Genomic DNA, 15,592 nt, shown 5'->3' on the forward strand with positions numbered 1-15,592 from the left:
AACAGTTTGTTTCCTGGCCCCTCTTAGCTATGTAGAAATCAGATAACTATTTAGCTTTTGGAGAGTCTATATGTCACATGTTAAGTTTTGGTTATTTATTTGCAAGTCACAGATACTGATAATTTTCAAGTTTTAAGAAAAAAAACAGAATATTGACAATATACTAAAAAATTAACAGACTGGTTAACCTAACATGGAAAGGGATTTTTGCACTTACAAGATTTGATTATACAAGTGAGATACACACACGTGTTGCACGTAGTTTACGTTTTTTCTGAAGATCAAATATTTCTTGGCTGGTGGAGAAATGATTAAGATTGGATCTAGACCTCCACAGGCTGGAATACCTGATTAGAGCAGCCGTGGTACACAGGCTGTTGTGTGTTATATAGTCTCTTAACTCTCCTTATTTTTATGTATACAACCACACACACAACAAAATAACATAATAGGCTTGCTGTGTGTTACAGATGGTATCAGGCATCTGCAGTGCTGATAGTGAAACTTTCTGGTGCTGGCAGCCAACTTCATTTAAATAAAAGCCTCGTCTGCTCTTTGTGCCAGCCCACTTCTTCGGTGGAAAATTTTCATATCAGGGTTTTGATGTCAGGCCACTCGTTCTGACACAGAAAACAGCTCCCTGTTCCCAAGCTTCAAAATAAACAGCAGCTTTATGGTTAATTTTAGCCTTTTAGGACATTTTACTAAATGTTCTCTGCAGGTCTGTTAATACCCCTGGGAGTGCAACTGCAGGGCTTTTCAGTACTGGAAAGCTGAAAGGCAGAATAAATGAGAGAGTGGAATTGTCTGGCAGTGTGGTGCTGGGTGAAGATGTGGTTTGCCATATGACACACAGAAAAAAGTTCACTGTAACTCAGCTGTGCTCAGAGACATGAAGTTGTTTATAGTAAGGACTAGACAGCAGAACAGAGCAGCTTCTGTAATGCTGTGGTGGAAGTGGGGCCAGAATTCAACCTGGGGAGCCTTTAATAAAAAAATCAAGCAAAACCCCTACCCAGTATTGATCAAAAGGTAGATGTCATTGATGCAGATTTATTTATATTGATGTAAAATCACATCTGATTTTTGTGGGTGTAGGCAGGACCTTCTAAGGCTCCTACATTTAGCACCTTAGCAGACTCGAGTTAGATCTTCACTGGCTGTACTCCATGAAATGTGCCCTGTGTGCTGCTGACCTGCAGCGTGCTTGTGTGCAAAGGAATAGGAGCACTCGGGAAGGGAGCAGGAATTTGTCTTCTGATAGGCAGCCCTGTGCCCAGCACTCCTGGTTTGGAATGAATGGCATATTTTGAAGCTGACTCCAATGTTTTGAAATGTGAAGCTGAGGGAGGTACAATTACAGCACCACCTCTTTGTTTGTCTCTGCCCGCTGGATGGGCACCCAGTAACAGCCATGTTGTGTTGTATTTAAGTATTTAAGAGTATTTAAGAGGTGACTTTTGTGGTGGGCTTCAACAGAGACCCTTTCATCTTAATGGTGTTTGTTATAAAAGCCTATTAATTATAGCCTTTTGATTATACTAAGCCATCATCTTGCTTATCATTTGTCTGAAAATAATTGTCAAGATTTTTCTGGATCAATTTTAACAATAGTTTTAGTAGTTGAGGCTTTTTATGTTTTAAATAGATAAGTGAATTAATCCCTAGTTTGGTGTGGATTGAGTTTGTAAATAACTGGTGATGGTGGTGGTATTTTGAGAATATCCTTCAGCTTTTTTTGCAGGCAGTAAGGTGAATGAACAGACAGAGCTGTCTTACAGTTGCTGCTGAAAAATTTTCAGAAAGGTCATTTTTGAGAATGCACATTCCTGACCATTTGCACTTTGAGGACTCTCTGGAGAACATTGGAGCAGCTCCTGGTAGGGTTTTTTTTTGGCATTGGACTGACCAGGATTATTATAAGAAGCGTCCTGCCAAGCTGGGGATAGTAGAATCTGGAGAACACCTGTCAATAATGTTAATTCTCCAGGCAGGGTGGCAACTTCAGAGGGAGCCTCCTGCTATTCCTGCTGGCTCTCCATTAGCAGATTGAAACACCCTTCTCAGCAGTTTTGGCAGTTTCTCCCCTGTTCTTCTGTGAGCTGCTACTTTGATACTCCATGAATTTATTCCCTGACCTTGTTGCGGTGTTTCATTACACTGAAAAAGTAGCACCTATAATATCTTACCTGGTTTGCTCTTTTTTCGCTTTTCTGTGCTGTTTTACTCAAAGGGGAGAATCTGAAAGTGAAACTGCGCTTGATGTCTCAAATAATTTTCAAAGAGTGAAATCAGAACATTAATAAAGAGATGTAAGGAATGTAAAATAAAGACATATGTACAAAAATTCAGCTCTTCACTGCTAATTCTCCAGTGTGAAACAGCCTTCAATGCTCTCACTTGAATGAAAAATTGAATCAGTTTATCCATTTGCTCTCTGACAGCAATTAAAAAGATTGCTAAGAAAGATAAGAAATTGTGGGGAAGATGTGTAGAATAAAATGACTGTTGAAGTTTCACAGCATGATATCTATAGTGCAAACCCTCCTGAAGGTTTTACTTCTAGCATCCATTTGTTGGAGCCTAAAACCAAAATGCTCACTTCTGTTTGCTTTTAAAGAAGATAATATATGAACCAAGCCAGCATTTTGTAGTTCTTTGGGTTGGGCTTCTGGGATCTCTTTTCCTTTTTAGTCTTTCTTATCAGCCTGGGGGTGTTTATACTCCTTCCCCCTCACCACCTATTTGGCTGAATTTCACTTGCTGCCTTTTCCTGGGATGGGCAGTGGCCGAGAGCTTGCTGTTCTCACTGCTGTGAGAGGGGATGTCTGCAAGGACTGAGGGATCACAAATATTTTCTGTGTACATCTGTGTGTGTGCCTGCTGCTGGCAGGGAGAAAAATCCCAGAAGTTTAGCCAAACTTTGCTGTGAACATTGCTGGCTTCAAAAAGAGTTTGCTAAAATTCCTGCTTGAAAATCTGCCTGTATGTGGAAGTGTTTCTCAATTGTTTGAACCTTGATGAAATGGCATAGAGGGAAGCCCTGTGCAACTGTGCTCAATAGAAACATTCATTACAGCTAATTTACTTGGTGCTTTTAAGAGACGTAACTATTCATATGTTGTGGTTTTTGCCTGATGCTGCTGGTAGTATTTGTTTTAAGTAGATACACTTGCCTGCACACGCTCTTTGCCCATCTGAAATTTTGTCTGCCTGTGTTGGAAACCTTGTTTTAAGCTCGGTGATCTGCAGAGTTAGGCAAATCCCAGTGTAACCTGGGTGCCTTCTCATTAAGGGAAAATGTCCTTTATCGTGCATACAATTCCAGCTAAACAGTACCAAGGAGCATAAAGAAAAGGTCTTGTCTGTGACCAAGAAATGGCAATTTTGAATTTTCCTGAAGCATTGTCCTTGTTCAGCCATCTTACTGCACTTGCTTTCTCAAGGCCATTCAGTGAATAAGCTCAGGAAGCACAAAGGTACTAAAAAGCATTGATTTTGCAGCATGCAGAGCCTGTGTATCCCATCTGAGATAAACACAAACCTGCTCCTGCAGACGGACCCTGCCAGTTGCCATGGGAGGATTGCCATGGGTACACGGCCACAGGAAGCTCCTGTTGGAATGCAGAAAACATTTTTGGTCTTTGTTTTGTCCTCTTGTACAGAGCTGAGTGACTTGGGGTTTGAAATAATTAGGCTGAATATTAAAAAAAATGGTGACTTCTGTGATTCAGGAAGTCTTGAAAATTTCCAGCCCAAGAGTATCAGCATGTGGCTGATGTGATTTGCCTGAAAAAGACCAGAGCTTTTCTCAAAGTGAATGAATTGCAGTTTGTTTTCTGAAAGGAGAATGCAGTCTTTGGATCATGTGATGCTTAAATCTGAGTCTGTGGTTACATGCTCTGTCTTTTTTGTAGTCTACTAAAAATCTGCAACACTTTTTCTGTTACCTTCTTCTCTCTTTTCTCTGCTTGATATTTTTCCCCTCCACCTTCTCTGTGTTGGTGATGCCATCTGGAAGGCAGGCTAAGGGATCTGATTGCCTGGCAATTTATTTCTAACAAAAAAGGGGATTAATAATTATTCCAGCTACCTGGTTTGCCTTGCTGTGCAGAAGTTTGGGTGGTTCTGTTGGCACAAGGGAGATACTGAGAGGAAATGGCAGAAGAGAAGGAATGGTTTTAAGAGTGAAAGAAATGCCTCTTACAGGACAAAATCAGATTGTGTTAAAATAAATCTACATGAGATTTAGTGACACAATTGATATCTCTTTGGGGAGATTATTTTTAAGGCAGATGAAACTAGTGAGCCATCCACGTGAGACAGAATTTTACTCAGTTTCCCATTACTCATCCCAGCAAGTCCAAGAAAGATGAGGATTTCCAGCTAACTGAGATGTATTTCAGGGAAAGGACAGAAAATCCTTCCAGTAATCTGGAATTACAGGGTAGTCAATAATAATTTGACTGGATCGGGTATGAGGAATTCCTGATGACTTCAGTGTGAGTTTGCCTTTACTAAAACTGGATTTATGTTATTTCTAGTACAGGAGCAGTACCTAATGCTTGGGTAATTCCAGGGACCCCAGAAAAGTGATGTTCAGCTATTTGTGCATCTGGTAGAATGTGGTAGTGGAAATAGTTGGCTGGAACTTTTTCTGGAAGAAGTTTCCAACAGAAAAAAAATTTAAATTCATGAAGTAGAAGTAGGACCACTGTGTTCTGAATTGAACTAATTATTTCAAACATGAGCTCACTCACATATGCACACAGGCAGTTCTGGTTCAGTCTTGGCTGACAGATGAACTCCTTTGTGTATCTGCAGTGTTAAGCATGACAGCATATATTAAATACAGTGAGTGTGCTACAAAGCATGCAAGGCAAGTGATTTGTGAGCTTAGGGTAACTCTGAGGTTAGGAACCAGTCCTCCAGATCTAAACTCATGTGGTGACTTACAGAATAATTATGACCAAACATTACAATGGGTTGCTCTATCATAGGAGCAGTGGGGGAGATCACTGTACTCCTTTATTTGCAGATGATCTCAGTACATTTTAAATCTAATTTTCTGTCAGTTACGTTACAAAGAGTAACAGTGATTTTTCTAGCTTTTCCTCTCACTGAACAATAGTGGATAATACCAGAGGCATTTTTGCAGGCAGCTCTGCAGTTTATTTTCTTGGCCTGCTGCTGTTTGGCCAAGTGCATGTCTTGCTTTTCTTCAGATTGAGTTGATTCATTACAGGAAGAACAAATGTGGATTCTGGACGTCACCATTTACTTGCAGACCCTTTGCTTATCTCTTCATGTATACAACAAACGATTTTACCAGGCATGAGGTATTCCTCTGTGTGTTTGATAAAGGACTTTATGAGTAAGTCTTCGGTAGGATTTCTGTGCTAAAACTGCTCAGAGCAGTAGAACAGTTGAAAGGGAAATAGCAAATACAGAAAACTCTTTACTTTTAGACTGCAGTAATCTCCAAAATGAACCAAACACTCCTAAAACTGTGCCAGTTACACTGCCTGTGTCCTGTAGCCTATAGAGATGTGTAAAGAAAAGCTTTATAGTGACTCTTAAATTACCATGGTGATAGTCATATGCTTATTTTGTGATGTGTATTTAGACTTAACAGATACATTTTATTCCTTTATCTTTCCTCCAGACCTCTCTGTAGCCTCAGTGCAATTAACTTTTGTGTTTGGAATGGAGATAGCACTACCCAAGTGGATGATATAACTGGTTTCTTATTGGTATTGCTTATTAAGTGCTGTTTAGGGGGAAAAAATTGTAGGGTAGGGAATGGAACAGGAAATGTTGGATAATATTATTATTATTGTTATTATTTTATTGCAAAGGAGGGGTGAATGGTATCTAATCTCTGGTGACAGCTCAGACAGCTTTCAGAGTTTGTTGTATGGTGTTATGACAATCATTCAAACTAATATTCATTTTAATTCACTTGTGATTGAAAGGTGGTTTTTTGTACTTGTGCTTTTGCCCATTTTGCTGCTTCAGACAGCTTTGTTCCAGCAACATAATCATTTTGAGCAAAGTACTTTTGTTGATTATTGCCATTGGGATGTAAGGGTAGAGTTTATTTTTATGAAGGTAGAGAACGTTGATTTGGTTATTTTAGTTACTGAAATGGAAGACATCCTTCTAAATATTTTGCAGTTGAAGTGCTTTGTTTTGTACTGGGTGATGCAGTGAGGCTTTGTGCTATGGAAAAGCTGAAGTTCTGAAAAGCACTGCTGTCCCTGGGCAGAGTGCAGCATCACAAAGCAACAAGTCTTGGGCAATAAATACTCCCAGCTCAGCTGTTGCAGAGGTCACAGCAATTCTCAGAGCCTTGTTTTAGAAGAAATTAGAATCTCAGGTAGTTGTTCTTGTCTCAATTTGCTTATCTCTCTGTGGGCAGACCTTCAGGGCTTAGATATATGTTTAGTTAAGTGAAGTAAACTGTTTATCTTTTTCTAACCAAATTTAGTTTCATTTTTGGTGCGTAGTGCTTAAACTTTCCCAGTGAGTCTTTTATGTTGTCCAAGGCACATCCTTTCACACTGCTTCAAAGAGTTTTGTGAATAGGGAGTGGATTTAGGATTTTCATAGATGCAGGCTTGTGGTGCTTTGCTTAGCTGGTTACAGAAGATGAAGAAAATGGGTTACAGAAGGTAACTGGGAACTTTTCTGTAATGGCTTCTCTGTACAGCACCTGCACATTGATTGTAGCCTGAAATCTTGGTGTTTATGGCACACATTCACTGAAAGGATGACAAGTATCCATCTTGCCCTCCAGCAGAATTATGTCAGGTATCTTGAAATAGCTGATAAGGGTAATAGGCTGACAGAGATGACTGACAGCAAATTCTCACTTGTACTGAGAAACTCAACATGATTTTGGAATTTCGTGCATGGAAATAGTACTGTATTCTTTGGGGTGAGCTATGTGTAATTGGCACAAAAATGATTTTCAGAGAAATTACAGGGAACAGAGAAACAGCTGTTTCATGGGGGTTGTTTGAGATTTTTTTCTCTTTTACAAGGGTTTTTGTGGGCATTCTTGGTCAAACTCTAGCCAGTAATGGCATAGTTCTGTATTATCAGGACATGCTGTGATTAGAGCTCTGGCTGGCCACTTTTGCTGAATCCAAGGTATTTACTGATTGTAGAGATAACGGCCTCATTCTCAAGAGTTGGCCAGTCCCCACATATCACAGAATCACAGAATTGTTTAGGCTGGAAAGGACCTTTAAGATCATCGAGTCCAACCATTCTCCCAGCACTGCCAACAGCACCACTGAACCACGTCCCCAAGTGCCACATCCACAGGTCTTTTAAATCCCTCCAGGACAGTGATTCTACCACTGCCTTGGGCAGCCTGTTCCAGTGTTGGACAACCCTTTAGGTGAAGAAATGGTTCCCAATGTTCAATTTAAACCTCCCTTGGCACAGCTTGAGGCCATTTCTGCTTGTCCTGTTGTTTGTTACTTGGGAGCAGAGCCTGAACCCCCCCAGCTGTCCCCTAGTGTCAGGGAGTTGTGCAGAGCCAGAAGGTTCCCCCTGAGCCTCCTTTTCTCCAGTCTGAGCCCCTTTCCCAGCTCCCTTAGCTGCTCCTCATGGACACTGTGCTCCTGGCCCTTCCCAGCTCTGTTCCCTTCTCTGGACACACTGCAGCCTCTCAATGTCCTTCCTGGACTGAGGGGCCCAGAGCTGGACACAGCATTTGAGGTGCAGCCTCACCTTGCAGTGGGACAATCCCTGCCCTGGTTCTGCTGGCCCTATGCTGATAGAAAGTCAGAGAGATGGAGGGAAGGCTTGAGATACTTGTGATGGACACAGGTGGTTACAGTAACTGCATGGTTAAGAAGAAAAGAGGCCATTGCACGGAAGGGAGACAATCATGCTTAAGCAGGTTTTTGAATGAAACCTGGGGTCTCTGGTACTGTCTGATTCAAATTGTAAAAAGTGATATTTTTAACAGAGCACCTCCTACAGTGTTTCTCGCTCAACCTGCATCTCAGCACTGTAGCACAGATGCTACTGGTGCAGTTATACCCCTAACAATCAGGAATAACAGGATTTCATAACTTATGGCGAGATAAAGTAGACAAAGATGGTACCAACTTGCTGATTACATGTGTAGTAGTTCCAGCTTACTTTTCTGGTTATTTCTTTTGCATGATGAACTGGAATGATGTTTATATATAGCATAACATACTACATTAGGTTTTTATACATATAACATAATATATAGGAATATCATTTCAAGTTTTATATATGCGTGTTATATGTATATTTTATATATATGTTTCACCTTGGCTTTCTCATGATTTATCTTCTTTTGTCACTGTGCTTTTCCTCAGTATAAATGTAAAAGCATAAATCCAGCACAGTTTCCTGAGTCCTTTTAAAATCTTTAAATAGCCTTTTGTTGCTGTCATGCAGCAGATCTTAGCAGAAGTCGTTTGGTGCTAACAGCACTCAGGGTGCTTTAACAAAGAAGTCAGTGACTGTAGTGGTTTCTATTGAACCTGGTACTATGTTTTGGCAAATGCATCTCCGTTCCCTTTGCATCTGTGAGTAAAAGGTGCTCTGAGGAGGAGGAAAATGTCTGCTTTTTATAGAGCCATGCAGGGTGTGTAGTCATTTTGTTGGGTTTTGTTCCCTAACCATCTTTCCTGAAGTCTGCTGTAGGGTGACTGTTTATGTAAAGTCTAGTGTTTCCTAGCACTTTATTTTCAGACTTTATGTAGATGAAATGCTTGTGGTCACTGTCACTGGTTCACCACATGAAGGATGCCTAATAGCATGGAAGCTGTGCTGTCAGTGGGAGGAGCTCACCCAGGAAACTTTGGGGAAAATCTGTCTTGTGTAAAACAAGCAAACAAAATTCTAGCAACATCTTTTATGTGACTGTAACCATGTATGGAATGTGCACTCCTCTTCCCCTTAGTCTCCCATGTATATATAGCATGCATTCAGCCACTTGCTATGGATTCTGTGCACTCAGAGCCAGCAATCCATTTTCTATGACTCTCTCCTGCCTGTAGTCTAAGAAGGCAAGAACTGTATCTGTGCAGTTTGTGGAGGCTGTGTGTTTTGAGTTTTAGCACTAAGAAAAAAAAAAAAGCTTTCTATTCTCACTGCCTTGCAAGGCATCCTAGAGAAATTGGAATCCTTTCCCACAAGGAACTGATGTATGTGCCATACCATAAATGTGATTTCAGTCCATATGACTTCTATGGCCAGGGATTGATTGCAGCTCCTACCTGTTTGTAGCAGGTTATTGAGTAAATTCAGCAGATCTGTAACTGAGGCAGGCTCTTCTGGCTGCTGACAGGACCAAAGATTTTGCAGACCATTAATTCATCCATCTGATCAGCTGGAAATTTCAGAGGTGCTTGAAAGAATTGCTTCTTGGGCACCCTTGGAAATATTAGTTAACTTCATTATGCTTTTTATGTTTAGGCTAATCTGTGCTTTCAGATTTGATCTTTTTCTCATAATGAAAATATTAAGCAGGAGTAAAAATTGTTACTGCATCTTTGATAGGAATCATGCAACATGGATCAAATAGTATAACTCAGTTTAAATAACCTGAAATATATACAGTTATCTTAAGGAATGCATGCTCAGTTCTGCTTGAGTTATCTGTCTTGTCCTGCTTATCTTCTGTAGAAGTGCAATTCTCAAAGGTTTAAGTCCTGCACTAATGTGCTTCATTCCTAACTAGGACTACGTGGTAAGTTTATCCTCTTGGCTGGAAAGAGGGTAATTAAGGGAACAAGAGAAAAGTTTATTAAAACTGCATTCAGGTTCAATGTAATGAAAAGTGAGCTTCCTGCGATGAGATGCTTCCAGAATCATATTTTTTCTGATTTCTCACTGACAGGGGCCCCCAGCATTAGGCTGTGTTGATTTGAAGCAGTGGTTTGGGTTGTGCTGGTGCCCCTGTTTGCATTGCTGTGGTGGTTGTGACAGACTGAAACAATAACCTTAATCTCAGGCACCTTCTCACCCCTGAGGGAAGGGAGGAGTTCCGCAGGAATTTACAATCTGCTTTGCATTGTATTTCCATTTCTTGGGTTGCAGGTTTTTACATCAGTGTCTTGGTTTGAAAAGACAGGTGTTTGCTAAGGAAGGCAGGAACCTCCCTTGAAATGGAAAAATGAGAAAACTCCCCTGCTTACAAATTATTATAATCTTGAAATCAAGGGGTTCTCAGGCAAAGATAAGGGAATAGGAATAACAGATCTTTACTAGGAAAATTAAAATAAAAATGCTGCTGTACAAAAACAACCCACTGACACAGAATAGAACCTGACAGCCTGCTGGTCAGGGTGCTGGTAGCAGTTTGATTAAATGGTGGCTGCTGTCCTCCTGGGGTGACAGATGAGGTTCTGTTGAAGCAGTGACACTGTAGAAGGGTGTAGCTTTCCTCTGAAGGTCCAGTGGTGGTGTAGATGGGTCTGGTCTTGCTCTGGGAATCCAGTGGAGAAAGGCTGCCTGCGGTGTTCCCAGTCTCAGATTATATCCAGGTAGGAATGCTTGGCTCCTCCCCCTGAGATGCTGTCATTTTATCAGTCCTGCAGTGAGACTCAATGGCTCATTAACAGCAGATATCCCCCTGGAGGGAGGATGGCTCCTGGAAGAGATGAAGAACACTGCCTGTTTTTAACAGATGGTAATGGAATACATACTTTTGGTTCCATCTTGCACTGCAACCCAAGACAAGGATTAAAGCATAACTTTGGCTACATTACCTCCAGCTTGGCTTTGCAGGCCATGTCAGTACTGAAGCACAGAGCAGGCTGCAGGACTTCCTAAAGCTGTGAGCACTCTTGCATATCTCCACTCCCCGCTTTTCCTGGGACTAGTTCCTTACAAAATGGCCATGTCTTGTTAGTTACCATAATCCATGAAAGCTGGTTGTACATCCTGGGTTCTGCTTCAGCGAACTGAGAAGCCTGTCTGCAAAAACAAAATCACAGCAGCCAACAAATTGTTTGCTTGTGTAGTCAGCCCGGGCTCTGTTTCTCTCCCTGGTTGCAGGCTGAGATTGCGGGTAAATCACATGGCTGGATCGGGTGGCTCTGGGGAGGCTCGCAGGAAAAGCAGTGCTGGATGGGCCTTTGCAGCACGTTTACTGCCTTAGTTTAGTCTTCACATTTCAGCTTGACCCATGATTTTGGAAAGGTAACAGATTTTCTTAAGATTGTCCACACTCACAGGCTGATGGAACAGCCTCTCACAGTGGTTTGGGTGCACGTATCACTTTTTATCTAATATTGCTGCAGCATCAGTAAGTGGAGTTAAGGAGTTACTTTACCGTCACCTCAGAGCAATTTAGGAGCTATGGCTCTTGCATCACTGGGTCCTTCTGAAAAAGAAGACATAAGTGGCAGTGGGGTAGAGCTCCTTACTGTTACAAAGCTGCAGTGGGGGATCTCCTGGCCTCAGCAATGCTGCAAAACTGCCTGGGATTGCACTGAGCACTGCTGAACAGAGACTTGTCCTTGACTCAGGTGTTGGAAAATGCTGAGCAGTTGGTGTTACAGCAGAGAATTTCATCGCTCTGTGGCAGGCAACTCAGCTTTTCTCTGATAAGGGCTTGAGAAATGATGAAGCTTTGCTCATACTGGTTTTGAGCCTTAGTCCATGTGATGCTTATTGCAAATATATGTACTTTGAGCTTTTTCTTTTTAAGCAAATCCATGTAGCAGTACAAAGCTTAAAATCCAGGGCAGTGGCTCAACATCCTTGTTTCAGGTTCATATCAGGAGGTTCGTGCCTGCTGCTGGCAGACACTGCAAGGCACCAACACTGCTTTTTTGATCTGTGCCTTCATGTTGAGTCTGCAGGGAACCCTGTTAAGAAGGGTTAGATAAACACAATTAGGCTGCATTGCCAGCAATGATGTTCTTATTTAATGCATTAATGAGTGCAGGTGGCAGGACCTCTGAAGTGAATGAAATGCAATGCAAACTCCTGCTGTACTAGCAGAGCCATTGTGAGCCACTGAATGCTGAGCCAGCTCATTTGAGAGATGAGGTGGGAGATGGGAATGAGTTTCCCATGCCTGAACGATAATTTTGAGCATTAGCTTACAGCACAACCAGCTTGTGCCAAAGAACCAAGAGCAAGCGTGTTTTAGAGCTGCATTTCTGTCAATAGAAGCATTAAGATAAGGTGGTCACAAAAACACATTGACTTACTTGTCACCTTGTTCTGTTACCTGGAAGGATTCAATAATGTACTGGCTACAAGAATTCTGCTTAGCCCACACCAGCACTTAGTGTTAGAACAACACCAAATCCCTTGCTTTCCTTCTATAGGCAAGATGCTGGAATCCAGCACAATTACTGTGCTCTGTGGCCTTTCCCACGGTGAAACCTGGTTTATATTTCCTGCTGCTTTAACCTTAGTATCAGTGAAATGATCCCTGGAAAGCTTGTATTGATTGCACATGATTGTCTAATTAAAGTGCAATAAGAAGAATTGCAGAACACTCGCTCTAACAGCCCTGTGCTCATTGTAGACATTGGAAATTAGAAAGCTTTCTGTTCAAATATGGAAAATGTCAGTGCTTAATTCCTTTTGCATTTCCAAGTGTCTCCTGAAGGCTGCACTTGTAGATGTGTGGTTATTTTTTTTTCCTAAATAACAACTAGAAAGAAGTGTTACTTAGAGAAAAAATGAGGCCCCACAGGCTTGCAGGGGCCCTGTTCTAAACCTGCTAGCTGTAACCCTAAAGGGAGGCACTTCTAAATTAATGCATTTTAATCTGAAACCTGCTAGATGATCCTTTAACATCATGTGCACAAATATAAATGGATAACAATTATACAGTATATAGAGACAAGTCTTTAAATAGCGCTCTCTGGTCTTACCTGGAGGCTGTTCGTTGCTCTGCCTGGACTTCATGGCTGTTTTGCTCCCTACTGCTTGTGGTTTGCTACTTTTAGTGACTTGGATCTTCCTGAGATGTATGCAATGAGCTAATTAAAAATAGATCCTAGTGCTTGATACATAGAAGGAACCCAAGAGTTTGTTGTTACAGGAGTGCATCTTGCTTAGACACTGATTGAATACATGGCCTTGAGGAAATCACTGAACTTACCCAAACCTTCAGCTTGCATCCCATCTCTAGATGACCCATGATTTACTGTGATCAGTAATTCTGCCCAAGACACTGGGCAGAAAGATCAGTAGAGAATGGTGGACTTTAATTAATGATGCGTCAACTGCATACAAAGCCTCTTAAATACATTCAGTATCATGTGTGAAACTGACTTTCCCCTTTCTTTCCCTTCCAGATGTACTTTCCGATTTCCTAGCACGGTTATAAAGATCCAGTTCACATCTTTATACCATAAAGAGGAAGTAAAAGAGGAAGCCTCAACACATCCCCTTCGGCCGCTTTACCCTCAGATTTCACCTCTGAAGATTCACATCCCGGAGCCGGATCTCCGGAGCATGGTCAGTCCCCTCCCATCCCCCACAGGCACTATCAGGTAAGATGTTAATTCTCAAAAATGTGTTCTCCTGCATCAGTCTGTCAGCCCTTGTTTTGTTTGGTGTCCTTGGTGCAAGAAATGCCCCATTAAAAACAACTGATGGTTAAATCTCTGATGTTCAAAACAATGGAAGACTGCTAAAATACACTATGGTGGCTGGCAGTAGGGCACAAGGGTTTTGTTTAAGAGCTCAGAGGGCTCAAGGGTAAACGTGAGTGTTGGTTTCACACTATAGAGTTACATATAGAGTCTATCTTTGGCGGTGGAATTAGAAATATTTATTGAGAGCTACCTATATGCATGGAGAAAAGAAAGCAGGCATATACTTTCTATCTTAAGACTGCCTGTTTTATTTTTATCTCAGTAATATTCTGTTGTTGCTGGGTGGTGCTGCTGTTATCTGAAGTTAGGGACAAGGGTGGCCATTGGCATGCAGTTTCCTGGGAATGGAAGGAAATGGGGGTAGGATGCTGACCATGTACTATGGGGCTGTAGCAATCTAAATGTACATCTGGGTGAGTATCCTGTTTTGTAAATTATCTGATCGGTGGATGTGCAGTAGAAATAAGCTGAACATCAAGTTATTGTATGGAGTATTTTCCTTCCTTTTCAGTAAAGAGTTGAGGTTACAGTGTTTCAGTGAAATCTTCTAAAGTTAAATCTGTTACTTGAAGTATAATTCATTTATAAAGTCAAGGAGACTTGTGGTATAGAATGATATATTAGAATTTTAAAACTTGTGAGCATCAAAATAGCAAGAGTGTGCCTGGTAATAGTAGTAGCCTTTGGGTTGTTTTCCTGTCTGTACATTTGTAAAAAGGTATAATATGCAAATCTCTTCTGACAGCACTAATTCAGTGAGTAGTATTCAAATCTGTGTGGCTGAGACCGAGACTTCAGTGTCACAATGAAGCCAGTTTGGGTTTGCATGATCTGGAGGCTTGTTTGGGTTTTTCCGACCGTCTTACAGAGCTGCACAGATGTGCAGTGCAGATATTCTAGAAAGAGGGGGCTGGAGGTAGCTGTGGTTTTAGTCCTCTGTTCAGGGACTGCTTTTAGTTTATATTTAACCTTCTCTTTTTAGATGAAGCTTGTTGCTGGGAGGGGAGGGGGATGGTTCCTTTGCCAACATATGGTAGTTAGTTTCCATTCAGTCATCTTGTGCAAAGCAGCACAGTGTGGTTTGTGTTACTAACAGAGGCTGTATCTTTTGACTCTGGCATATGCCTGCAACCGGTATTTGATTCCCTGAGAATGTTTCTTTTGCATAAGGAGAAAGTGGAAATAGTAGTGTTGAATTGTGCTCAGCCCCTAATGCAGTGTTTACTAAGGATGATTAATGATTGCATCCGTTTGTCTTGAGCAGAAGCTAATCCAGCCAAGGCTTCAGAAAACCTCAAAAGACATCTGAGGTTTCGCTTGCCGAAGCCCTTTCATTTCCGAGTTCCTCTTACAGAGGAGGGGCTGACACGTTTGTAAACATCCCTGCTCAGCCCCTCCAGCCTTCCCCTCTCCCCCAGCAGGATCTTGCAGCTCTCTCTTGTGGGCCAGGCTCTGGGAAGTGATTTGGGTGTTTCTGCCTGAGAAGGGAATGCTCCTTTGGGAGCATGTAGCTATGCATTCTGGCCATCTGACTTCCAGGGCAGTTCTTTGCTCTCTTGGTGGCTTCACAGTGCTGGGTGAGGCTGTCACAGTGTCCTCTCCTCCTTCCCAGAGGCAGAGCTGGGAGGGCTGGTGGGGCTCAGCATGTAACTCAGACCCCTCTCCCAGTGCTGCCTTTGGGAGGTGGTTGCTGGGTTCTCCTCCTCCTTCCTCTCCCCCTTCTAGTATTTACTTTCCTAATTTGGTGCGTTTGCCTTGCTCCTCCCTGATTGGCCCATGGAAAATTATTGCAGTTTGGAAATCCTGGGCAGGGTGAAATTTCCTTTTTGGAAAGTGGCTCCTGGCCCCCTTTTCCTGCCTCCACCCTGGTGTAGGGCAGGGGCTGTACCTGCACTCCCCCAACCAGATCCAGCCCTGCCCTCCTGACCCCCAACCCTGCTCTGCCTCCTTGTTTACACTGCAGCTTGCTT

General features: G+C 42.0%; 1 protein-coding gene across 1 annotated transcript in view; it reads left to right on the top strand.

Annotated features, from left to right (window-relative positions):
- The window catches only part of FOXK1 (forkhead box K1), a 53,749-nt gene that overhangs the window by 13,621 nt on the left and 24,536 nt on the right, over window positions 1-15,592 (top strand). Inside the window, exon 2 of the mRNA XM_086855195.1 lies at window positions 13,320-13,517. Within this exon, the coding sequence (XP_086711321.1) occupies window positions 13,320-13,517 (198 nt within the window). The remainder of the gene's footprint in view (window positions 1-13,319; window positions 13,518-15,592) is intronic.

The sequence above is a fragment of the Cyanistes caeruleus genome, chromosome 17 (assembly GCF_971803275.1).
Source record: "Cyanistes caeruleus chromosome 17, bCyaCae1.hap1.1, whole genome shotgun sequence".
NCBI lineage: Eukaryota > Metazoa > Chordata > Aves > Passeriformes > Paridae > Cyanistes > Cyanistes caeruleus.